Source organism: Erythrolamprus reginae, chromosome 9 (assembly GCF_031021105.1).
Source record: "Erythrolamprus reginae isolate rEryReg1 chromosome 9, rEryReg1.hap1, whole genome shotgun sequence".
NCBI classification, from domain to species: Eukaryota; Metazoa; Chordata; class Lepidosauria; order Squamata; family Dipsadidae; genus Erythrolamprus; species Erythrolamprus reginae.
This window is the reverse complement of record NC_091958.1, coordinates 951,054-976,079: the sequence shown is the minus strand read 5'-3', so window position 1 is coordinate 976,079 and position 25,026 is coordinate 951,054. Positions and strand designations below refer to the sequence as shown.

The window sequence follows — 25,026 nt, the reverse complement described above, 5'->3', positions numbered from 1 at the left end:
CCAATGCCCAGGACTGGGGGCGGTGCCAGGTGGTGGGGGCACCGGGCTCTGATGGCCGAGGGGCGGCTGCCAGCCAAGCCAGGCCTACCCAGCATCCCCACCAGCCAAGTCAAAGGCCGACATCCAGATATAGGCAACCCCCAGACCCTGGTGGGTGGATCTCAATGGAAGCGGAGGAGCGTTTGGAAACTGCAAACCTGCTTCAAGACAGTGCAGGAAACCCCCTCCCTGCCTCGTGCCCTGCCTGACTCTCCTCCCGACTGGCTCCCTTAAGCAAAGGGAATATGACCTGGGAACGTCTGAACGAGGGTGACCAGGAATGGAGCCTTCTCCTTCTGTGGTGTGCAAAGAGCACAGGGCATTCTGGACGGCTCACAGGCCTTGACCCCTGGAGCCCTGGATCCCTGGACCCTGCAGGAAGCTCCCCCAGCCTGAAGGTGCCGGACAGAACAGGAGTAGCTGTGAGGAGCCCATGCAAGACTGGGCAGGGCCCCCTTGCGGGGCTGGACTCTGTTCGAGCAAGGGGAAGCCTCCCGCCTGCCCACTGCCCCCCGTCCCATGGTGGAACAAGAGACATACAGGAACGCCACGACTTTTGGAGAAGGCGCAGCAGTGTCGAATGGCTCTATGTCTTCCCCGACATCCCTTTGGTGGCCTCCTTTCCCCCACACGCCAACATTTCTGCCTTCGATGGGGTGAAGTGGCCCTTGGCAGCAGGTGGAGCCATCTCCCCATCTCCAAGGTTAAAACCAGCCCATTCATTCTGAGGACCGTTCGGGGCAAAGCAAGCTGGCATGAACTACGCAAACAATGGGCCTCGGGCAAAGGCCAGCCAGACCCTTTGGGACACAAAAAGGGTGCGTATCCATCCCACCGAGGTCCAGGCATCCCTTCTAAGGACATGTGCCAAATAGGGTCCCATTACTGGCAAAGGCGTTGCCACCTCTGAGGCCCTGACCAGGGCGTCTCTCCTTCTGGCTGCTGCCCCTGCTCTTCCCTCGCTGGGCTGCCCCTTCGGTGCCAGTTGGGTGGGTGCAGGAGCTCCTCTCCTTTTGCAAAGCCCCTCCTTGCTTTGAAGCCGCCTGAGCAGAACGGGAGCCGGCTGGCATCCGCCGAAGCCAGCGCTTCCCACGGGGTGGGGCGAGGGACCGTTCTCTTGGCACTCCAAACGCAGCGCCATATGGCAGCATTTGGAAGAGGCCCAGGGAGGGAAGGTGGGGGCGGACAGCATCCAAGCCCACCCGCCTGGCACCCAAAGTCCTTCTGGGTCCAAGGAGAAGCCCAGAACCCTTCCGCAAAAGCGGGGAGGGGGCTGCCGATCGCTTGGCTGTGGGGTTTGGTGCAGCAGGAAGAGCCCTTGCCTGCCTCTTTCCTGCCTTTGGGGGCTCCCTTCAGCACTGCCCCCCTCCCCAAGGAAAACCTGAGCCCAGGCCATTGCAGGGAAGGGAGGGAGGGTCCTTGCAGGACAGGGAGGGGAGAGGGGAAGCAGCCCTCCCATTTTGGTTTGCTTGCCCGCCTAGTTCCCCCATCGGGGTCATTTTCCTGCATGAAGGCCAGGAACCACATGCCCAAATCCAGAGCCCTGGCCAGGCCAGACCCTGTCAGCAGAGATCACCTCGAGGTATCCTTTCCTTCCATCAATGCAGTGCAGCAGAATCCAGGTTGGGAAGAACTCCCCCCTCCCCTTCCCCACGTCAAAGCATCCCCTTCTACTTTGAGGATGTCCCGTTAATACTGTCAAACTGAAGCCACAAGCAGCAGAACCCCAGAAAAACTGCCCCCCCGCGTCTCCTTCAGCAGGGAGTTGGGGGGGGTGCACGCCTCCTCCTCCCTCCCTCCCTCCCCCACCTCCCCACCACTGGGCCCCGAGGGATGAAGAAGAAGGGGGTACTCACGTGGATTTGAGGTGAAGGTGGGGTGCCACGTGGCTCCCTGGGAGACCGCTGGTGACGGTGGGGGCATGTTCGGGGGCGTGGAGCGGGACTGCGTCTTCACGTCGGCTGGCGAGTCGGGCATCGCGGCTGCCTGGTTCTCTGCACTGCCTGCAAGGGGGAAGCAAGAAGGGGGAGGAAGGTGTGAGCAGCCAGGTCTGAGGAGGCGGCCAGAGACGGACGGATGGACAGCTGGGCAGAGAGACTGGGCAGGTGCCATCCGCTGAGAAACCCTCCCTCCCCTTCAAGAAGGCCTGGGGATCAGAGCTGAGACGGGGGGGGGGGGGTCAAGACCAACTTCCCAAGAGAGACAAACTGGCCCAGGCACAACTCCCCGGCTTTTGCCATTTCTGATTTGGACTCCTGCAGCTCCGTGGGTGAGTTCTCACAAACCACCATAAAGCGTGGCTTATCGCAATTGAACAAACCATAACGGCACCTGGCAGCTTCCCGTCTACAGGAGATGGTCCAGCTTGTTAGGGGCAGGGGGCATTATTATTATTATTTATTGGATTTGTATGCTGCCCCTCTCTGTAGACTCGGGGCATATAATCCCAGTGTTGGGGCAGGGTCTGACACCCCCCCCAAATCCAGCCTAAAGGTCACCTGTCACACACCCCACTAATCCCCTCTGTCCCTCCCTGCAGAAAAGGTAGGTCCTGGGTGGTAGCGGCTGGTTGAACAACAACACTGGGTAACTTTCATCTCTATTTATTCACTGTCAAGTAAGGCTAACTTTTCTGTATGCTCAGATCTCTGAGCTGAATCGTGGTTTGTTCAACAAACCACAGGGACCTGCGCCACACATAATGCTAAGCTATGTTTCACGGCCTCCACGCTCAATCGTTGTTCTAAGCCCCAACCACACAGACGACTCCAGGCTTAAGCGCCACTTGGGATCCACTGTGATCCTCTCCACCTTTTCCTTTCAAAACCTGCCTGTGGACTTCTGGGCCGGCTGAGAATTGCAGGTGGCCCTAAGGATTTATGCTGGGCTGGACGTTTTATGAGCTGTTTAGTCTTCGAATTAAATGTGTGCGGTGAGGAACTTTACAAACGCACGGCATTTAATGCCACAAATAACACAGGAGGCCAACAATGCTCGAGCGGGACGGAGCCCCTGCACATTCCCCCAGCCAGCTGGCTCCAGATGCTCCATGAAAGTTTGCTCTTGGGGAAAAGGGGGTGCCCTCTCTGCCCGCTGGGGCCCATCCGGGAGATTGTTTCGGGGGTGACCGAGCTGGGGCAGAGCAGGAGAAAGGCGGGGTGACTTTGGGGAGAGAAAGGGAGCGGGAGCAGCTGCCACATCTAAACAGAAGCACCTGCCACCCGCCACCCGGCCTGCCAAGTTCATTGCTTTCCCTGCTCCATTAAAGAGGAGGATGCACTTGAGGTTGATGGCTCCGCGCAAGTGTGCCGGCAGCTGCGGCAATCGGTCACGGCGTCTCCCGGCCCGGCCTGGGCTCGGAGGAGAACCAAAGAAGGAAAGTCTCCCCTTTGCCGCCCTGCCCGGGGTCAACCAGAGGCTCCTGGAGGGGATGGAGCTTTCAGGGGCCAACGGATTGGCCCTCATCCACGGCAATTGTGGCAGCACAAAGTGAAGGTTGCACGCGGGAGAGAGAGCGCGGGAAAGGACACTGCCTGGGCCAAATCAAGCCAGGCGCAGAGCCAAAGCAGGTGCTCCTGGAGGGCATGGAACAGCCACCTAAGCAAAGAGCCTAGCTTTCTTAAAGCCTCTTTTCCCAGAGTGGGTGAGCATCGCTGAGTGGTGCCCGGTCCTGGGCACTTCCTTGGGGAAGGTGCAGGGACCTTCCTCAGAGACACAAAGAGCTTCAACACAAAGCCCAGCAAGGTGCCTTGTCCTCAGGCCAGGCTACCTGCCCTCCTGCCCTCTTCCACTGCAACCTTCCCAATTTGAGATGGGCGGGACGGAGCCCAGGACCTGCAGTGTCAAAGGCTCAGGCCAGTAACGGCGAACCTTTTTTGGTTCCTGTGCAAAAAGGGTGTGTGTGTGCGAAAAGCAGCACACCGGGCAAACCGGGAATCCGTTTTTCCAAACTTCCAGTCCAGCCATTGTGCTGTTTTTCACACTCCGGGGCTTCAGGAAGCGTCTCGAAAGCCTCCAGAGTGCAAAAAACAGCTCAACTGGCAAACCGGGAATCCGTTTTTCCAAACTTCCGAGGTTACCCGTTGGGACGTTTTTCACACTCCGGGGCTTCAGGAAGCTTCCCTGGAGCCTCCAGGAGTCGAAACGGCCTCCCTCAAGGCAGAAAACCGGCCGGCCAGTGCATGCGTGTGTGCTGGAGCTGAGATAGAGCAAAGCCTCACCATCCCTGGCCTAGGCCCTGGCAGCGGTGGGATGGCCATGGCCAAGAGATCCCCCCCCGGGGCCTGCCTAGAATCCCCGTCCTTAGCCAGAGGGTGGAGGAAGGCACAGGGCTTTAAAAGAAGAGCCTCCCGAAGCAGGAGCAGAGAGCCAGCCAGAATCCCGGCTCTTCCCCGGCGTCTCTTGCCTCCGTCTGCAACATCCGAACCTTCTCCCAAGAGGAGAGCAACTCGCCTTCAGCCGACCGAGAGCCTCCCTCCCTCTAGCCACTCTTGCCTGCTCACATTGGCAGCAATCCGAGGGTCTCAGCAGGGAGCAATTTTCTTCATCCCCTTCCTCATCATCATGGAGTTGCTTCAGGAAAGTTAGAAACATAGAATACTGACTGCAGAAAAAGACCTCATAGTCCATCTCATCTGCCATTATACTATTTCCTGTATTTTATCTCAGGATGGATCTATGTTTATCCCAGGCATGTTTACATTCAGTCACTGTGGATTTACCAACCACGTCTGCTGGAAGTTTGTTCCAAGGAACTACTACTCTTTCAGTAAAATAATATTTTCTCATGTTGCTTCTGATCTTATCCCCAACTAAGATGCAAACGCGCCTTGACTCAAATCTTCTCCCCTCAGAGATTTTTTGCTCTCAGAGGAGAGTAGATGCTCTCTGCACATGCTCACCCATCACGGTTTAAAACATCCCAAAGAACGGAGTCGGGGCTGCTGCGCCCTCTCTTCCCAGACCCTCTCTGTCCCTCTCTCGCTCTCCCTCGGATCAACTTTCCCCTCTGCTCTCCAGGGCTGTTTTTGGAAGTGTTGAGGGCTAAGAAGCCTCATGTGAAACCCCGAGGAGCATCGTTCCGACTGATGACAGCATTCCTGCCGCCCTGGATGCCTCCACACGGAGCCTGGCATGGTGTGGGACCGCCAACTCCCCCCCACACACTTTCGACTTCCTGCCGTATTTATAAATACGCCCTGAGTGACAGCCGAGAGCCAAACAGCAGCTGAGAACTTTCTGCAGCAGATGGAAGCCAGCAGAAGCCCCGGCGTGTCCCGAGTGCTGTCATCCCGGAGACTGAGGAGCGGGAAGGGGGCACAAGGGGCGGGTGCCCGGGAAAGATGCCACCCGGAGCGGAGTCTGGCCAAGTGCTCAGGGCATGGGAGGGCATCGCAGGGGCTCTGGACCACAGGGCTAGGAAGCCACTTGGAGTTCGGGCAGCAAGTGTCTTCCCTGGCAACGACAGAATTGCATGCCAGCCTGTTCACGGGTGCAGATCAAAAAGAGTCCCATTCTGGGGGTCAAGGGGGGCTCTTTAAGGGGAGGGTGGGTGGGAACGTCTTTAGGACCACTGCCCTTAGTAGCAGAGGGCTGAAGTGGCCCCTGTGAGGAAGCAGAGCCGGGGTGGCGCAGTGGTTAGAATGCAGCACTGCAGGCTGCTTCAGCTAATGGCTAGCTGTAGTTCAGCAGTTCAAATCTCACCACCGGCTCAGGGTTGACTCCGCCTTCCGTCCTTCCGAGGACCCAGATGGTTGGGGGCAAGAGACTGACTCTGTCAACCGCTTAGGGAGGGCTGTCAAGCACTGTGAAGCGGCATATAAGTCTAAATGCCATTGCTACTATTGCTATTGCTTGGGGGAGCACAGAGGTGTGTGGTGGAGTCCACCCCAAATAACAAGCCAGGAGAAAAAAGAGCCACTCGCTTCTTCGGGCAAGGAAGAGACTCGAATTGACCATTCAGAGACAGACCCGTGCTGTGGTCAGTTGCCTCCCTTGGACTCGCCAGTGCTGGGAGAACAAGCCTTACATCAAATGAAACTACTGGCCACCAAACTGGAAATGAAGCTCCGATTCTCTCTTGTGCATTTTCCTCCCTCGGGTCTCAGAGCGGAAAGTGCCCCCAGGTCTCATTCTCACACGAATCCTGCAAGGGAGAGGAAGGCTGAGGCCGGGAGGCGAAGGGGGCATCCTTTGCACCCAGTCCCGTGGCATTGATGGGGCGGGGTCTCTGCCCTCTGTGCCCCTGGGCGATGGGCGTGTGGAGGGCAGGCAGGGCAGCCTCTCCTTTGGCCTCTCCTTTTCAGAGCCTCTCTTCTCCAGAGGGAAGATGTTTCTCCAGAGCAACAACTAATAGGAAACAAATGTTGGAAAGCAGACAAACTCTCTGCAGTTGGGACCAATTATTTCCTTCTCCCCCCCCCAAATTCCCTCCCCCCCCAGCAATGTTCCTGCCCCTGTCCTCTGAGTTATCCCCAGGATGAACCATCAATGGGGACACTTGAGGTTCTGCCTGGAGGGGAGAGAAGTGGCGACTCCTCTTCCCTGGGGCTGCTTCATATGGGGAGGGCCCTTCTTTTCTTGCAGACCCCCTCCTCCTTCCACACATCCAGCGCACTCCACAACAACAGCCCTGTGAGGTAGGCTGGGTTGAGGGAGCCTGCCTGGCTCAAAGTCATCCAGCTGGCTTTCATGCCCGAGGCAGGACTAGAACTCGCCGTCTCCTGGGGTTTCGCCTGGCAGACGCAACATCCTTGCAGCCCCTTCCTCCTTCTGACCCGGGCGGGCGGGAGAGGGAGGAGGAGGAGGAAGAGGAGGAAAGAGTTAAAGAGGTGATGGCATGGGAGCTCTGCCTCCTTGCCTGCTTTTCTCCAAATGGAATCCAGATGTGGAGGGCTTGGTGCCTCCTTCCAAAGAAGGCTCTGCATTCCAGCCGTTCGGCTGCAGCTGCCAAGAACAACTCCCCAGAAACTCACCAGGGATGGGTGGATGGCGGGGGCTCCATCTGGATCGTGTTAGGCCAGCCCTCGGCACTGGCAGCCAACTGGATGGGAACTGCAGACCGCTCGCATGTGGGAAACTACGGGGAGGAGGGGGGGAGGGGTCAAGCCTGTCTCCTTGGTTTTTCCCAGACAAGGCCTTCCTCTCCAAAACAAGGGGGCAGGACCCCTGTCTCCCCCCAGCTCTTCCCCTCCCCACATGCTCGGAAGGCCTTGTTGACGTCCTGCAGCAACGATGAGCAGGTTCCTCTCTGGATGTTTCTGGAGAGGCAGATGTTTCAGGAGCCATCCGTACTTTCCCAGGGAGGCCAGCTCAGAGATGGGGAAGGGGAGGCGGGAAGGGAGGGGAGGCATTTTCCTCTCCTCTGAATGTCTCTTTCACGAGTGGCAGCTCCGTAACAGGATAACAGGGTTGGAAGGGACCTTAGAGGTCTTCTAGTCCAGCTCCCTGCTTGAGCAGAAAACCTATTCCAGGGGTCTTCAAATCCTGGAGCTTTAAGACTTCTGGACTTCCAGACTTCCCAGTTGGCTGGGGAAGTCTGGGAGTTCAAGTCCACAAGTCTTCAATCTCCCAAGCTTGTTCATCCCTACTTTATAGCATTCTGGACAAATGGCTGTCCAATCGCTTCATAAACACCCACAGCTTCCCATTTGAATTTTATGGAATGTTGTTCCTCCTTCACACCATCTCGGGGGAAAAGAGAACTGTGCGATTCAGCCCAAGTGGAAAAACATCGACCTTCGAGAAGCAAAGTCCACAGGAGTTTTCTGTGGCTCCAAGACCCACAGCAGGAAAATGGGGAGGAAGCAAAGAGCCACGAAAGCTTCTGCTTTTTAATCAAATCTGTTCCTCCGGATAAAGGTGTCTGCCGACTTTTAGCTCCCAGAAACCATCCGGACTCCTCCAGGCTTCTGCAGCTGAAGGGCAGAAACACAGGCCGCACAAAGTGGGGGTTATTCTTTCCAGCCAATGACCACCACCTCTTCCTCCTCCTCCTCCTCCTCCTGCATGGAATTGCACTAAGCCAGCCAGGTGGGAGAAGCCAGAAGGAGCCGTTGCACGGTGCCCTTATTCCTTGCCGCCGTCGCCGGAGGGAAAGCAAAACTCCGAGGGCTATTAAGAAATGTTCGACATCCAAGAATTGGCACGCGGCTCGACAGGAGTGATTCACTACCTGCTGAGATGGAAAATCAGGGCGTTCAGGAGCAAGGGCTCCGCGTCTCACCCCCTCCTCGATATTCATTAGTGCAGGATGCCGAGCCTTTCCAGGGCCCGATCAAGGACTCAGGCGGCACACCTGAGACCGGCGAGCGTTCCCCCCAGCTGGGCTGGCGGCTATCTCTCAGTGCCGGCAGCCTGCCAAAAAACTCGCCTAGCAGCCTCCGTTGCTCCATCTCGCTTCTCCGCCAAGGCTGCCAGGATGCCAAGGAAGCTGGTGCCCTTCTGCCCCTAGAGGAGAACCAGCATCTGCCGGCCACGGAAGCTGCCGACGTCACCGTGGTTGCTCCCCATCTGCACATGCACAGAGGCAGCCGTGCCCGTCTGCGGGTGTGTGTGTGTGTGCCAGAGCATTGCCAAATGTAGCCCTTTTCAGATTCTGGTAGCAGAGAGTACCTCACACCACCCTGAGCTGGTAGAGATGGCCCAAGACGAGGTCCCAGAGAGGAGACAGGGCTCAGTCACTTCATCTGGCCATGAGAAATTCATTCTTCTTGCCCCTTGTGATTTCTCCAGTCTTGAAAACAAAACTCCTTCCAGTTTTAAGTGCCGTCTTGGCATCCAAATTGCTCTTGAAGGAGCCACTTTCCTTCCCCAGGACCTCAGCGGGAGGAGGGGGGAGGGAAGAAACCCACCATCCCTACCAAGGCTGGCGTGGTCCTAATCATTGCCATCCTGGCCCCATCCAAGGACGTCCTTTGGGTTGTTAAATCCTGCCAATAAAGGGCAAAGACATATTTTGCATGCCTAATTTTAGTCTGGCTTGCCTACAGCCAGCTCAGTCCAGAGAAGATGACCTCAAGGGGAGATGACTTCACGGATGCCAGGAAGAAAAAGGAGGCCAAGCCATCTCAGGGGCTGCGCTGGTAGCGAATGCAAAGCGAGCGGTTGAAAGGGTGCAGACCCTCGTCCTTCCTTCCAGACGAACGATCTATTTCTCCAACTATCCGTCGATCAGAAAACATCTTCTGAGCAACCCAGGATAACTGTGGCCACACCACACTACTAAGCCAAGTAACAAGGGGTGGAAAGGAGAGAAGCATCCCTAGGGCTGAGGAGAACTTCCTTGACAGTTACAATTGTAGAACAATTCATCTGTGGGATGAAGTTGCGGGAGGATTTCAAGAAGCAACTGGACAAACATTGGATAGAAATGGTGAAGAGCAGGGGCAGGCAAAGGGGGCTCTTCTATGACATGTGGACTTCAACTCCCAGAATTCCTGAGCTAGCATCATTGGCTCAGGAATTCTGGAAGTTGAAGTCCATTACCCCTGGTGTAGAGGATTTCCTGCCGGAGCAGCAGACTAGACTAGAAGACCTCCAAGACCTCTCCCTTCCATCTCTGTTATTCAAATTCAACCCATCATCCTACACAAAGTTGGGAGGATCCCTTTCAATTTTCCAAGTGTGTTTTTCCACAATGGGCCACGTTGTGAGCACTCCAACCTCATGGGTATGTCCCTACCCAGCCTCTCGAACCCACCCTGTTTTTACAAAAGTTCTGATAAAAATGTCTTTGTGACTGATGGAAAACCTCTCTCTCTCTCTCTCTCTCTCTTTCTCTCTCTCTCTCCCTCCCTTTCTGCTAGTCAGTGGAGTCAAGCAATTACCTGTCTAGATAACATGCTTGTCTTGGTATAAAGGGCGAATCCCCCAAGTTACAACAAGCTTCTCAAACACATGGTAGAAAAAGAGACAATTTGGAAACAGAGCAGGTTGTGGGAAGGGTTCCAAAGCATTTCTGACCAGGTGTGAAACACTGGCTGTGCTCATACATACACACACACACAACACCCTGACCTATCTCCTGGGTTCATAGCAGATACAGAATGAGAAATGAACCAAGCAGGAGAGGTTCAGACAACACCCATTGCTGCAGAAACCTAGCCAAGCATTAACCAACTTTCATACCTGGCGCAAAAGTAGTTGATTGATAAGCCTTTAAATAACCTAGTTAAGATTGGGGAGTCCTTGATGCTTACTGAGCTTGCTGGGTAATTTACAGAGGTTTACTTACCCAACTAGGGAACATTATTCGTGCCACCTGAGTTAGGACATTCCCTAGTTGGGTAATGATATGCCTGCAAGCAAACAAACCACCCAGCTCAGAGAGCAGGCCGAAATTCAACCTGGAGCTCCAGGTATGCTCCGATGCTTCTCTGTCCGTGGCCTAAGGGACCCCCCAACCCCGAAGCTTCTGCCTCTTGCCCAGATGTATAAAGAGACCCAGCAGAAGCCAGGGGGCTGGGAAAAGAGCTAGGATCCGAGGAACTGGTGGAGGGCCCAACCAGGGCCCCGTGACCCAAAGGGACTTCTCCCTGAGCCCCTTTCAGACTTGGGGAGGGGCGCTGGGAATTCAGGCCGATTCTGCTGGACCTGGAAGCTGGGGGGGAGGGGGGAGAGGAACCCCTCTGTTTTACAAGCCTTCGCTCACTATTGTTTATATAAACAGGTAAATTGTTTCGTATCTCAATTAAAAACATCTGCCACATAAATGAATACCAATTAACTCATCCTGTTTTTAATTACTCTGTTAATTACATACAGGCAGCAGCAAGGATGGCATGGGAATAAGGGAAGTTAGGCACGCAAAAGAAGCCCCCCCCACCTCCTGGCATGCCCAGAGAAACCAGTTGGCTCTTGGCTCTGGTCTAGGACGTGCCAATCCAGCCCCTGATGGATGGAGAGGCGGCACCCCCTGCAGAGCGCTTTGCACATGCTCAGAAAACTCTGCTTGACTTGCTGCCCCTGTTTCCCACCTCAAAAGATCCAAGATCTCGAGTGTGGTGCAGGGAGCCTTGGCTGACAGCAATGCTTTAGAGCAGGGGTAGGCCAAGTGGGCTCCTCTATGACTTCTGGACTTCAACTCCCAGAATTCCTGAGCCAAAATCATGCTAGCTGAGGAATTCTGGGAGTTGAAGTCCATATGTCATAACAGAGCCAACCCCTGCTTGAGAGCAACCATTCAAAGCTACAACGGCACTAAAAACTAAAGCTGCTTGTGACTAGTCCTCACCTTTACAACAATTGCAGCATGCACAAGGTCACAGGGTGAAACGTTGGGCCCTTGGCAACCAGAACAACCGTTGCAGGGTCCTGAGGGTCTTTGGTGACCTTCTCAAGTCACCTTGCCACCAGCAAAGCCAACGGGAAGCCTGATTTGCTTCACAATAACCAAACTGGGCCAAACTGAGTGTGAGATCAGGCGCAACTCACTTCGCTTTGCTCAGCAGTGGAAAGTCCGCTCCCAACTCTGGCTGTAAGGCAAAGGCCACCTCCATTGCCCAGGTGTCCAGCACAGAAAGGCCGCAGCTCAGGTGGGATGTTCAGAGGCCACCTGGAGGTCCACAAGCAGCTGCAGACAGGCAGCATCTCCTCCAGTTGAACCTGAGGCCTGGGGAACTCATGGACACAAGTCACCCACTCACCCTGGAAGAGGCATCTCGGGTGGGGCTCAGCGCTGCTTAGTTCCTGCTGGTCATTCCTGCGCTGCTGATCTGCCCACCTGACAGGTGCTAGGAGGTGTATGACCAGTGATTGGCAATGCCAGACGGTGCACGGCAGTAGAACCCAGGGACTCCTGGGCTCTGACAGACCACGAGACCCTCCTCACCTGCCCAAAGCCCTTAGCAGCTCTTCCATCTCTGCCTTCCTAGGAATGCCCCCACCCATCCTCCAGAACCTCGCCCCATAATCCCCCAGCCACAGCCAGAATTCCTTCATGCCAGCCATCATTAACAGCCCCCCCTTCACCCCCTCTCTCTTGTTTCCCTTCTCTGTGCAATCCAGCTCCTGTGAGGTTTCCAGACCCCTTCACTGGGCCATGTGGAGACCCTGCCCTTGTTCATTCAAAAGAAATAGGGGCTACTAGAAAGAAGAAAAAAGGTCACTCGGATCCTGAGTCTACGGAGAGGGGCGGCATACAAATCTAATAAATAATAATAATAATAATAATAATAATAATAATAATAATAATTTATAAGTATCTTTGGATGCTCGTTTGTTTCACCAATGTATTGGTCTTCCCAGTTGGCAGGGGCAACCTTGAGTGAGCCACAAACAGAAAACTAAGAGAAGAAATAATGTTTTTTCTCTGTCTCTGTCTCTGTCTCTCTCCCTCTCCCTCCCCCTCCCCCTCCCTCTCTGGCGATGGAGACCAACTGAGGAAGAGGAAGGAAAAGGGAATATATGAAGGAGAGCCTGCAAAGTCCAGAGCAGCCTACCTTTGCAGATCACCCAGCTGCTAGTGTGTGTGGGAGGGGGGGGATTTCCCGGGCCCACTCAAAGGAGGCCATCCCAGCCCTCGTCTCAAGCACATAACACACTCCCTGGTTTTAGCTGAGGGGAGGGGGGGCAGGCGGGTTCCCCTCGCTCTCCTTCCTGCCTGCTTCCCGGCAGTGGGAACGGTTCCAAGCGAGCAGATGGAGCAAGCTGGGCCGAATGTAAGAAGCAGAGCTGGGGGAGGCAGGGAAAGCGAGACGAGGACATTGCCATAGCAATTCCTAGCTGGGGTAGGAAGGACCTTTGGGCCCCTCTTTGGAAAGTCAACCTTCGCCAACCTCCTTGCACTTTTCTCGCACCCTCCCAACCCCCCCTGCTTTGGGGGTCACAAAGAGCAGGAGGAAGAGGAGGCTGTCTTTGGGTGGGGAGGGGGTGCCAGAGGGGACTCTGAGCATGGAGACCCCAAGAGACTCATCCCCCTGCCCCTATCACAACAGGGGTGGCTCAACCTTAGCAGCTTTAAAGACCTGTGGACTTCAACTCCCAGGATTCCCCTGCCAGTGATGCGTAGGACATACACGGGAACCGAATGGCTCGCCACTTTCCAGCTGTCCCCCCAGCCGTCTCTTGGAGGGACAAACTCCCAGAAGCTCTTGGTGATTCTGACGTCTGCAAGTGGCTCCATCCCAAAGACCCAGCTTGGACCCCCAAGTGGGTTTTGCTCATCTCCCCCCTGCCCTCCGGCCCCTCAAGAGAGGCTCCAAATCAGCCAAGGACGGGAATGGATATTGGGTGGTGGGGACATGATAATATAAAGCCCTACACGGCATCGAACCAAATTACTTGCGAGACTCCCCCTGCCACATTTATTTATTTATTGGATTTATATGCCGCCCCTCTCCGAAGACCAGCACTGAATGAATCCCAGCACTGGTCAGGTCCCCCAGAGTCGGCCTTCTCCAGGTCTCGTCTGCCAGACAATGTCGCTTGGCTGGGCCTAGGGGAAGAGCCTTCTCTGTGGTGGCCCCAGCCTTCTGGAACCATCTCCTCCTGGAGATTTGCACTGTCCCCACCCTCCTCGCCTTCCGCAGGAGTTTTAAAAGTCATCTATGCCGCCAGGCTTGGGGCGATTAGACCCTAGCTTCTGGCCCACGAGTTCGAAGTATGTCTGTTGTGGAAAGTGAATGAATGATCTTTAATGTTCCAGGGTTTTGAGAGTAGTTAATTATATTAATTGGATTTTAGATTTGATATTGTGTACTGTTTTTATTATGTTGCGAGCTGCCCCGAGTCCTCAGAGAGGGGCAGCATACAAATCCAATCAACCAACCAACCAACCAACCAACCAATCAATCAATCAATCAATCAATCAATCAATCAATCAATCATATTTGGCTCTGAGCAGAGAAGGTCTTTTTCTGGGGGGGGGGCTTCTTGGTCTTGTTGACTGGCCTCTCCCAGGACCCCCCCCCCCGCTGACATTGCATCCTGGAACAACCAGGCGAAGGGGAGAAGGCAGAGCTTGCTGCCTTCAGTTGCTCACCCAGCCCTGATCTAAGCGGGGAGGGGGCTGCAGCAGCACCAAGACCCCATCGGGCTGTACACACACACACACACACCGCCCCTCTCAACTGGCTTTGGGAACTAACAACGCCAGGGCCTCGTTCCGTGTGCCACTTGCTCTCCAGCCCACTAAGAGGTGCTCACGTTGTGCAAATTGCGCATCTGGGTTTTCGTCAGCTGAGAGCCTGGTGGGATGGAATGAGGATGAGCGGCTGGACCTTTGTGTCTCCAGGAGACGCAAAGAGAAACCAGGAGCTGCCACAGAAGTGATGGACAGTCATGGGCGCCTTTTGCCCTGATGAGGATGTAGCTCTAAGGCTTCCTCATTAAGGCTGCTGGCCACTTCAACACACAAGCCCCTCTTTGGCCACCAAGAGCCATGTCCTGCCGGGCCCTCGGAGAAGCTGCAGGGCCCCAAATAGGCCCCTTTACTGCTTGTGGACTTCAATTCCCAGAATTCCTCAGCCAGCCAGGGGTGTAGGGTTTCCTGCCTAAGCAGGGGGCTGGACTAGAAGACCTCTAAGGTCCCTTCCAACTCTGTTATTCTATTCTGTTCTGTTCTATTAAGTGGCCAAGATTGGAGAGCCCTGATCAAGGAGGCTGTTGGTGGGTGGGGGGGCTCCTGGGGCAGACCAACTTCCCAATGAAACAGCAAAGTCCACAGAAGATGCCAGCTACTAGTCCTCATGGAGCCAGAGACCCACGAAGGAACATAATGCAGGTGTCCAAGCCAGGATCCCTTAAGCCCCTTGTCTTAGCCCTGGTGCTGGAGGAGGCTACAAAGCTCCATCACACACCAGGCTTGGCAAAGCAGTGGGACAGAGCTCTCCTAATATTATTATTGTTATTGTTGTTGTTATTATTATTATTATTATTATTAATTAGATTTGTATGCTGCCCCTCTCCGTGGGCTCGGAGCGGCTCACAACAAAATAACAAATCTAATATTAAAAAACATTTAAAACCCAACATTAAAACCATGCAACACAATCATTCCATGCATAAACTCTATAAGCCTGGAGGTTTCTTAATTCCCCCATGCCTGGCGACATAGGTGGGTCTATAGCAATTTACGAAAGGCAAGGAGGGTGGGGGCGGTTCTAATCTCTGGGGGGAGTTGATTCCAAAGGGCTGGGGCCGTCACGGAGAAGGCTCTCCCCCTGAGGCCTGCCAACTGACATTGTTTAGTTGACGGGACCCTGAGAAGGCCAACTCTGTGGGACCTAATTGGTCGCTGGGATTCATGCAGCAGAAGACGGTTCCGTACACAGCCCACATACACAGCCCACATTAAGCAGAAATTTGGGGTGGCTCCACCCCCACCCCCCCACAAGCAATGCCATTCCCTGGGCAGGAGCCACCGAGATTGTCTGATGACATCCAATACAAGGCTGCCTGACGCTGAAACAAACAAACAAACAAACAAAAAGAATCAAGGCACAAGGCACCCAATCAGGCAGTTCCCCCCCCTAGCCTGCCCCCCCCCAACCTAAGGCCTGAGAGACAGTCCATCTTCTGAAGGGCCTTTCCCAGCTGGGAGTTCCCCCATCAGTCTGGAGACTCTCCACAGGTGGGAGGCCCTTAGCTCCAATCCAAGCAGGACTCTGCCTCCCCTTGTGTTTTCCAAATGCCACCCCCCACGCCCTTTGGACACAGCTGGCTGCAGTGTGTGCGTGTGTGTGTTTGTATGTGTGTGTGCTGCTACACTTTAGTCCTTCCCGTGCTCCAAGGCCGGCCAGGTCAGCGAGACAAAGCAAAGTTCTCCTTTCAAAACCAGGTTCTGAGCAACAGGCCCAGTTTAGCCATTTCTCCACAAACTCCGTCTTTGCTTTGCCACGCCCCAAACGGCACCCGGTCAGTTCCATGCTTGGCAAGGGGAAACGGAGAGGAGATTTCCAGGAGGTGGGGGGGGAGGACGTGGCTGAAGGCAGGACCAGGACGTGGCTTCTCAGATGCAACCACATTGGTCCTTGGCTTGGTCACAACCCAGATAATCTTAGCTAGTTCCTCAACACACACACACACACACAACTTCAGGCATGTCCCAAGCAGTAAAGTGAATTTTGACTTAGCATGGTGTGTACTATATGCATTGTGGTTTATTCTACAATTCCTTAGTAAACAAGCCACAGCTTGGGATGATGTTTGAACACAGTTCTGCCCTTTAGTGCCCACTGCGGAGAATTTGAGAGAACTTTCCCAGGGAGAAATGACTTATTATGGTTTGTAGTAGAAATAATCTTTGACATACAACCACAGCTGGGAGCTGAGCAAGGCTGTTCTTAAGAGAGTCATGCAATTTCACAACTTTTTTCTTTTTTTGGCTACAGTTCTTAAGCAAATTACCGTAATTGTTAAGTGAATCATGAGGTCAGGAGGTGAACCTGTCTTTCCACGCTGCTTGTCAGAAGCTGGCTGGGAAAGTCGCACATTGCAATCCCAGGATACCAGGCAGCTCAGCTCTCATATAGACCTGCATCCAGGCCTATCCCTGCATCGCCCAAAATTCCCCGGCAAGGAATTTGGGACACCTCAGGAAAGTGGCTGATTGGGCAGGAAACTAGAAGCGATCATAAGCCTTTGCCCAGGAACTTCTGCCGCACGAATTCCAGCGGCCAGTTAGGTCCCACAGAGTGGGTCTTCTCCGGGTCCCGTCAACTAAACAATGCCACTTGGCGGGACCCAGGAGAAGAGCCTTCTATGTGGCGGCCCCGGCCCTCTGGAACCAACTCCCCCCAGAGATTAGAATTTCCCCCACCCTCCTTGCCTTTTGTAAGCTGCTTAAAGGCCACCTCTGCTGCCAGGCATGGGGGAATTAAGACTTTTTTTCTCCCCCTAGGCCGTTACAACTGTATACATGGTATGTTTGTATGTCTGTTTGGTTTTTATATATTAAGGGGTTTTAATTTGCTTTTAGTATTGGATTTTATTGTATATTGTTTATGATTGTTGTTAGCCGCCCCGAGTTTTCGGAGAGGGGCGGCATATAAATCCAATAAAACTTGAAACGTGAAACGTGAAACTCCATCCAAAGATTGAAGCAAAGTTTCCCCCCGTCCTGCCTCTTTTATTTTTCCCACTCATCTTTTCTGAAGCTCCCTCGTTTACCTTTAGGGTTCGCATTAAGGAAGCTGTCTCCAGGGCCATCAACCTACGGCCAAGCTTTGAAGCTTAAAATGGGGGTGTCCAACCTTGGCAATTTTAAGACTTGCGGATTTCAAGTCTGGCTGGGGAATTCTGGGAGTTGGGGTCCACAGGTCTCAAAGATTGGACAACCCTGGTTTAAACCTTATTGCACTGTTTTTAGAGGAACTGCACACGACAAGAAGGCGCAGATCCTGTTTCACACACAAAAGGGGCCCCGTCTCTTTGCTTCCACCCCCGGCAAAAAGCACTCGGCTCCGCTACATCGCAGCCCCAGCTTCTCCATCTGCTTGGAAAGCCAAGATGCTGTCAAAATGGCAGGATGAGCCTCAGCCCCCCATCAGAGACCCAGGCCCAGCGAGGAAGCAGAGCCCCCGGGTGTTCTCAGTCCTCCTGGGGCCGCCCTCCCCTCCACGGGCCAAAGGAAACCTGGGAGAAGAGATGCACGCGGTGGGCATCGCTGGGTGAGAAGCTGCAAGGCTGGAGAAGAACCAGCTCCTAATTCAAGAGGAAGCAAATAAGGGCCCGTTTGGTCGGTGGGGAAGGCCGAGAAACAGGCATGGAAGACTCTGGGCCAGCCCCCCCCCCCACTCCCATAATCTAGGCTGGACCCCTTCTGGGCAGGGAAGGAGGAACTGTCCATTCTGGCCACGGACAGCCACTCTTCCACTCCTCCATCTGGGGCCATGTGGCCTCTCCCGACTCAGCCAAATGTTTTGCAAATGTGGTTGGAAATACTGGGATCAGGGCAGCGCAGTCTCCCATTAAAGCCCAGAAATTGCAATTCAGGTTCACGGAGACACCAGAAACCTCTTGTTGGAATTCAGTAACCTATTTGCCTCCTTCCTTTGCCTGTCCTTCCTTCCTTCCTTCCTTCCTTCCTTCCTTCCTTCCTTCCTTCCTTCCTTCCTTCCTTCCCTCCCTCCTTCCTTCCTTCCATCCTTCCCTCCCTCCCTCCCTCCTTCCATCCTTCCCTCCCTCCCTCCCTCCCTCCTTCCTTCCTTCCTTCCATCCTTCCCTCCCTCCTTCCTTCCTTCCCTCCCTCCCTCCCTCCCTCCCTCCTTCCTTCCATCCTTCCCTCCCTCCCTCCTTCCATCCTTCCCTCCCTCCCTCCCTCCTTCCTTCCTTCCTTCCATCCTTCCCTCCTTCCTTCCTTCCCTCCCTCCCTCCTCCCTCCCTTCTTTCCTTCCATCCCTCCCTCCCTCCTTCCTTCCTTCCGTCCTTCCCTCCCTCCCTCCTTCCTTCCTTCCCTCCCTCCCTCCTTCCTTCCTTCCGTCCTTCCCTCCCTCCTTCCTTCCTTCCTTCCTTCCTTAGTTATTTAGTTATTTAGTGAAATTTGTATCCCACCCACTCCAACAGGATTCCAGGTGGGTAACAATGATCCCAATGACTAAAGCAGTATAAAAAATATGACAATAATAAAACAGTAATATAAAATACTTAAAAACCCTAAAAACCATACGTACACACAGTCATTCCAGATTCCAGGAATGTTAAAGAACATTCCCAGCTTTCCATCCAGATCAAAAGAGGGATGCTGAAGTCTGGTTGGTCAATGAGATGAAGATCCATTGACTTCAATGCAAGAAATTAATTAGAATATTTATTAATTTCTATCTCGCCTTTATTATTTTAAAGAAGTAACCCAAGAAGGCAAACATATCCATCACAACTTCCTCCTCCTCCTATTTTTCCTCACAACAACAACCCTGTGAGGCTGGGCTGAGAGCAAGTGATTGGCCCAAGCTCACTCAGCTGCCTCTCATACCGAAGGTGAGACTCGAACTCCCAGCCTGCTGGTGTCTAGCCTTGGTGTCTTCACCATGAGGTCAGACTGGCTCGAAGGGTATCTGAGGTTACACACAAATACACCACCACTCCCTCACAAACACTCCAACGACCAGGATGTCAGCCATTCCACCAGACAGAGGCCCTGGGGACCCACCCCTCTCTCTGGGAAGGGAAGAGAAGGAAGTGTGGGACCCACCACACGCCCGCTCAGCAGCCCCTCCCCTGCCGGAGCGAATTGATTTATGGCTCCTGCCAAGCCTTAATCGCAAAGGTCTATCTTGCTCACGCTCAATAGATTTTTTTTTTTCATCGACGCTGCTCACCCAGCTCGTGCCTGGCTTCTGAAATGAGGGGCAGTCCGGGGCTTTAGAGGAAGACCACGAGAGACAGCACCCAAGAAGGCAAGGCGCTCACTCGCTCGCTCGCTCGCCCCCCAGAGGCCCAGGTGAGCCCCGGTGCCGGCAGGAGGAAGCGAAGGCAACTCGGAGCAGCTGCTGCTGCTGCTGCAACTCCCTTCAGAGCCTGGCTGGGCCGGGGAGAAGCCGCGTGGAAATCCGGTTCTTAGCACCTCCTGGCCAGGTGGCCTCCCTGGAACAGCTGCTCCTGCTCCTGCAAAATTACGCCCCGGGGCTTGACCAGGATCAGCGGCTCCCCAAAGAGCAGGACGCCAGCCAGATAAGCCGACATCCTTGGAAAGCTGGTAGCAGGACCCCCCCCAGATGTGAACGGAGACATAACAGAGCCTTCCCCCTCCCCTCAGAGAAGGGGAGAGCCTAGCTGTTAACAAGGCGGGTCAAGGTTTTGGCCAAGGGCCGAGTTCTCACAGCACACAAAGCCAGGCTCGGATCTCTCTGTTGGGACTTAACCTGTTTTAGCAACCCAGCAATTGTAGCCTGGTAAACACGTCTGTAGCTGCACGCAGGCACCACCAGCCTCTCCTGGAACTGAGCAGAATTGGGGCAGGAGTCGGAGGCTGCCCCGTGTGAGACAGATTGGGGGGGGGGGACACACACAACTGCCACCACATCTGTCAGGGATCCCTGGGTGTGTGCGTGAAATTGGAACAGCTCAGAATTTAAACCCAACAGCACCAACCTCTGTCGATGCTCCAGTTTCTGTGCCCTCCATCGCCTAGTGGGACCCTTCCCCAAAGAAGGCTGACTGCAGAAGGGGCTCAGCTGGAGGCATTGGCCAGGGAGGAGCAGAGCAGCCTCCAGATACCACCACTCCCTTGCAGGAGGCCCACCCGAACTTCTCCCTCTCTTGTCCCTCAGGCAGACCCGTCAAAGTCCCCAGAGGGCCTCCCGGAATCTCCCAGGCAAAGCTAAGTGGGGGAGCCAAGAACCAGCCTTTTCTCTCCGGGGGCTTGCAGGGGGGCGGACAAAGGCGAGCCAAAGGCGTCTTTCCCGGACTGGTGGGCGCCCTCCACGATCCTGCCTACTCTTCCACCCCTAGCAGCGCTCTCGGCCCGGCGCTCCGCTCAGGATGCGCGCTTGGAGACAGCTTTGCGCCCGGGCTGCAATCCCTCCGCTGGACGGCGCCGCCTTGCCGGGAGCCCGGAGACCGTAGAGAACGGGCGGGTGGGAGGCTCAGGCAGGGTCTTCTCCCACGCCAGAAGCCCCGAGAAAGGCGCGTTGGGAAGCCAAGCGAGCAGCCCGTCGAGGCTCCGGCCGCCCGTCCTCGCGACAGTGGCCACCCGGGAGCGGGGAGGGCGAAGGGACAACCGGCCAGGGTTGCAAGGAGCTCTGCCAGACTCGCTCCGCGGCTCCTCCGTGTACCGAGCGGAGGGCGCGCGGGGCTCCCGCCTTTGTTCGCGAGTGGGGCTCGACCGCCCGGGGAGGCTTGGGGGGGGACGATCCTGACGCTGCTGCTGGGGGCGCCGGAGCTCCGGAGCCCGGAGGGAGGAGTGGGGCGGCCGGAACACTTACCGTCCAGGGACCGCTGGCGAGGCGAGGTAACGATCCAAGAAGCGGCGGCGGGTAATCCACAAGCGCCGGCCGAGCGGAGCTTTCCAAGTCCCGGCGAGAGCCCAACGGCCCAGCGGGGGGCGGGTCCAGTGTTTCGGGCCAGCAGCAGCAGCAGCAGCCTTCCTCCCCGGCCCGACAGCGGAGCGCAGCCCCGGCCCGACCGCCGCCGCTTCGGCCGCTCTTTGGTGTGTGGCGCTGCCCTGGCGCGCCCGGGTCCTTCACCTGCCGCTGCCCTCGCCCCCGCCGCCCGCGCCGCCGCCCGCCTGCCCGGGCAGAAGCCCCCGCTGCGGCGGGACGGGGCATTTGCGCGGCCGCCTCCCAGTCGCGGCGGCGACCTTCCTCGACGGCTGCGGCCGCGTCGGCTGGGGGACTTCCCGGGTGGTCGCGCCTACTGCAGCCGCCGTCGCCGCCGCCTCCTCCGCTCGGCCCTCCGGCGGGCCATCTGGCGAGGGCAGCCCCCGCGCCGTCCCCGCCTCGCTCGGCCCGGCGAGGCTCCGGCGGGGCTGGCTCCCCAAGGGGCTCCCGCGGCGGTGGCCGGATTTCCCGCCGCTCTCGGCTGCTCTGCAGGCGGCGCTGCCTCCGGGGATCGGGCGGCTGCTGCTCGGAGAGGCGGCGGCGGCGGCGGCCCCCAGCTCGCCCGCCCGCCCGCCTGCCTTCCTGCCTGCCTGGGTTGTGCGGAGCGGAGCGCGTTCGGCTGCAGCCCTGGCGGCGGCGGCACCGACAGCTGGCTTGGCGTGGCGGGCGGCGCGTGGCGGCTCTCGCTCCCGGCAGGGGGCGCTCCACCCCCGCCGCAGCGACGGGCCCGCCCCCCCCCCGCCCCAGATGCGCCCCCCCCCGAGCCCCGGTGGCACCTCCGCGCCGCTCGGGCTCTTTGCTGGCGGCGGGGACGGGGGGTGGGACCACGGCGCCCGTCCCGCTCTGTCCCCGACGACACTCGGCTGCCGGACTGGGGGCGCCCGCTCTCGGCTCGCTTTCCGCTCGGAGGTCCAATTCGGTCCTCCGGCCGCCTGTGCTGGGTCGGGCTCCCTTTAGCCTCCGTTAACTGAGCAAGCTACGAGTTGGCTGCCTTTATTCCCAGGGCACTAAAAAAAAGCACTCGGTGTAAGCTTAGAAACCCGTGTGCAGGGCAGAAGGAAGGCGTCCAGGGGCATCTCCGGCTTGCAGAGCTCCTCTGAGGGCAGGCCATGGTTGTGGAATGGAGCTCCGGGTGCGACCCAGCTAGGGCAGGGGATGATGGGGCTGAAGGCAGACAGACCTTGGCCAGCCCCTGTGAAAACCCCTGCTGGGGGTGAGTCGTTTTGCTCTGTCCCCTAAGATCCAGGACTGAAGGGGGGGTGAGGGGGGGTTAAGGCCTTCTTTCAACAGTTCAGAGCTAACCCAAATATGAGGCCATGGACACTCTCAATAGCTTTAAAGGCACTGAGCAAACGTGGAGGAAATCCCACATCCCCCCTCCCCCAACTTGTAGCCTGGAAGGCCGCCTGCGTCTTCCTGAATCCCAGCTAGCAGATCCTGGGGGGAGGAGACCCTCCCCCCTTCCCCTCCGAGTGGGTGAGCCTCCAGATGTCTCCGATTGGCCACAGAAGGCTGGCTGAGCCGCCCTTGGCCCAGATAAGGGCAGAGCACCAAGGACATCTTGGCCCCCTGGACAAGTGACCTCCGAGGGCGGGAGGGATGGCAAACTCCCAGAGACAGATGGGCAGTTGGATGGAGGAAGAAAATAATAAGGGCCATTTTCTCTCCGCTTAGAGGCTCTAGGCTGCAGCCTCGCCTGACAGGATCTCTCCGCTGGGCTTCAGACCCTAACACCCCTCCTTGTGCCTGGCGCAAAGGTGGGATGCCTTCCTACTCCTGACGGGACCTGTCAATCCAACCCCTTCCCAAATCAAACTGACCACTAACTCCATTTCTAGGTAGACATAAGGAAAAACTGGATATTAATCACGTACCATAGTTTCACACAATCTCCCTCCTTCCCTCCTTCTGTATGAAATATCCCTTCCGCCATTGCTGGCATATTTAGCAAGGTGTGAAACAGAAGAACCTAAGAGGAGCCCTGCTGAATGGGGCCAAAGCCCACTGAGTCCAGCATCCTGTGGCCCACAGTGGCCCACCAATTGTCCATGGGGATCTTGAGCAGAAAGAGAAGGCAAAACCCTCCCTTTCCCTTGACCCCCAACAAATGGGACCCAAGGGAATCCTGCCTGCCTCAACCAACATAGAAGTGGCACTTGGACATCCGTTTCAATAACCACCTATGATACACTTGGCATCCATGAATCTGTCCAATCCTGCCTTGAAGCTCTCCAGACTGATAGCTGTCACAACCTCTTCTGGAAAGGAATTCCAGGAACCAAGGACCCTCTGGGTGAAGAAATATATTTCCCTTTATTTGTCCTCACTTTCTCACCTGTGAGCTTTAGGGAGGGCCCCCTCGTCCTAGTATTGTGCGATAAAGGAAATAATTTTCCTCTATCCACCTTTTCTATCCCATATATGATTTTATACCCTTCGATCAAGTCACCTCTTCAACGCCGTCTTTCAAGGCTGAAGAGCCCAGGGCATTGCAGCCTGGTTTCGTAAGGGAGATTCTCCATTTCCTGTGGCCCTTTTTGGGACCTTTTTGCTGCCTGAGTTTCTCTTTGAGACCTGCCCTGCCAGAGGCCTCAGCGCATGGCTCCCCATTGGGCCCAGAGAACCTGTGGCAGACGAAGCCCGGGGCTCAAATGACGAGAAGGGAGGCACTTTATCGCCGGCCGCTGCTGGTCATTGGAAAGCGGTTGGGATGCTACGCGGCATAAGACAAAACCGGGCAGAGTTCTCATTTTCCCAAGAGCTGGCGCTGCCTGGGGAGCAGCATCTGGGGGGGCAGCCCCCCCCCCACGGCTTGCATGGCTCCGAGAGGGGTGTGTCTGATTGTACGGAGGAAAGTGGGGGGGAAGGGCACCCCATATTGTCCTGCGAGGGAGCAAGCGGCTTGTCTCGCCATGGATATCTCTGCATACAGAAGTCTCCCGCCACACTATCGGCATCGAGCGGGCCAAGGATGACCAAAGAGCCTTGGTCAAGTGCAGAGTGCAGCCCCTCCTGGTGCGATGTGTTAGCCAGAGCGTTTCGGGTCTGTCTTCCCCAGGCTCCCCCAGCGTCACCTGCCCCGCCACATGGCATCACCTGGGGTGGAATCCCCTGGCTGTGACCCACAGAAACCTCCACAAAACTGGCCTTGTTCCACAATCCTGGTTTACAGGCTCCCTTTCTTCCCCCCTCCCCCTCGGTGCCCCCAGAATGTCAGTATGGAGAGCCCAGCTCTTTCTTCTCCCCCCACACCCCCCCCCCCCCCGATTTCTGCACGCAGGGTGTAATTTCAGCCTATTGAAGTCATAATTTACCACTGGGAGAAATAAGGGTCGGTTGTCGCTGGTTTTGTTCTGCAAGCTGCATAGGAATGTTAAGCGCAAGGCACACCACTTCAGCGCAATTGAAATCTAACCACAGCTTTTAGCCAGGGGAGGGGGGGGCGACGGTTTTTTGTTTTGTTTTTTGCTTGCCAAGCAGTTACATTGTGCAGGAGGACGAGAAGCCTTCTCCCCAGGAGCCCTTGCAGTGGAGCTCGGGAGGGGAGGGGCAGGCCCGGTCCCTGGATGATGGGCAGCTGGGCCTCTTCCAAGAGCATGCCAACATTTCCTGACAGCAGCCTCTCTCCACCTGGGCCATTTACAAGCGGAGGGGGACTTCAATCCCCAGATTTCCATGCCTTGGGGGGGGGGGAATGCAAGATCCCACAAGACAATGACTCTCAGCCTGCCTGCTTGAAAACAGGTGGAGTTCAATTCCCAGAATTCCCCAGCCAGGCAAATCCACCCACCTTCAAGTGGCCAAGGCAGAGAAACATGGGCTCAGACCCGGCCAGCAAGGCCCCCTGACAGGAGGGGTGGGCTCCAGCTCTCTGCAGTGCACCAGAAGTATAAAAATAGTCCTTGACCTTCGACCACAGCCGAGCCCAAATTTTCTTTTGCTAAAAAACACGGTTGCAATGGTCAGTGAAGAACGGCCAGAGGTCACTTTTTTCAGGGCTGCTGTCAAT

At 56.0% G+C, this 25,026-nt stretch overlaps 1 protein-coding gene across 10 annotated transcripts in view; it reads right to left on the bottom strand.

Annotated features, from left to right (window-relative positions):
* CBFA2T3 (CBFA2/RUNX1 partner transcriptional co-repressor 3) overlaps nucleotides 1-25,026 on the bottom strand; it is a 65,247-nt gene that overhangs the window by 17,859 nt on the left and 22,362 nt on the right. For 2 of the 10 annotated variants that reach the window (XM_070761789.1, XM_070761790.1), the window contains exons 1-2: nucleotides 18,651-18,889; nucleotides 1,896-2,042 (exon numbers count right to left, since the gene is read on the bottom strand). In XM_070761789.1, the coding sequence (XP_070617890.1) occupies nucleotides 1,896-2,042; nucleotides 18,651-18,756 (253 nt within the window). In that variant the 5' untranslated portion in view covers nucleotides 18,757-18,889. Of the gene's footprint in view, nucleotides 1-1,895; nucleotides 2,043-18,650; nucleotides 18,890-19,298; nucleotides 19,693-20,903; nucleotides 21,144-25,026 lie in introns of those variants that run through there. The other 8 variants (XM_070761794.1, XM_070761798.1, XM_070761793.1 and 5 more) reach the window with 8 other exon arrangements.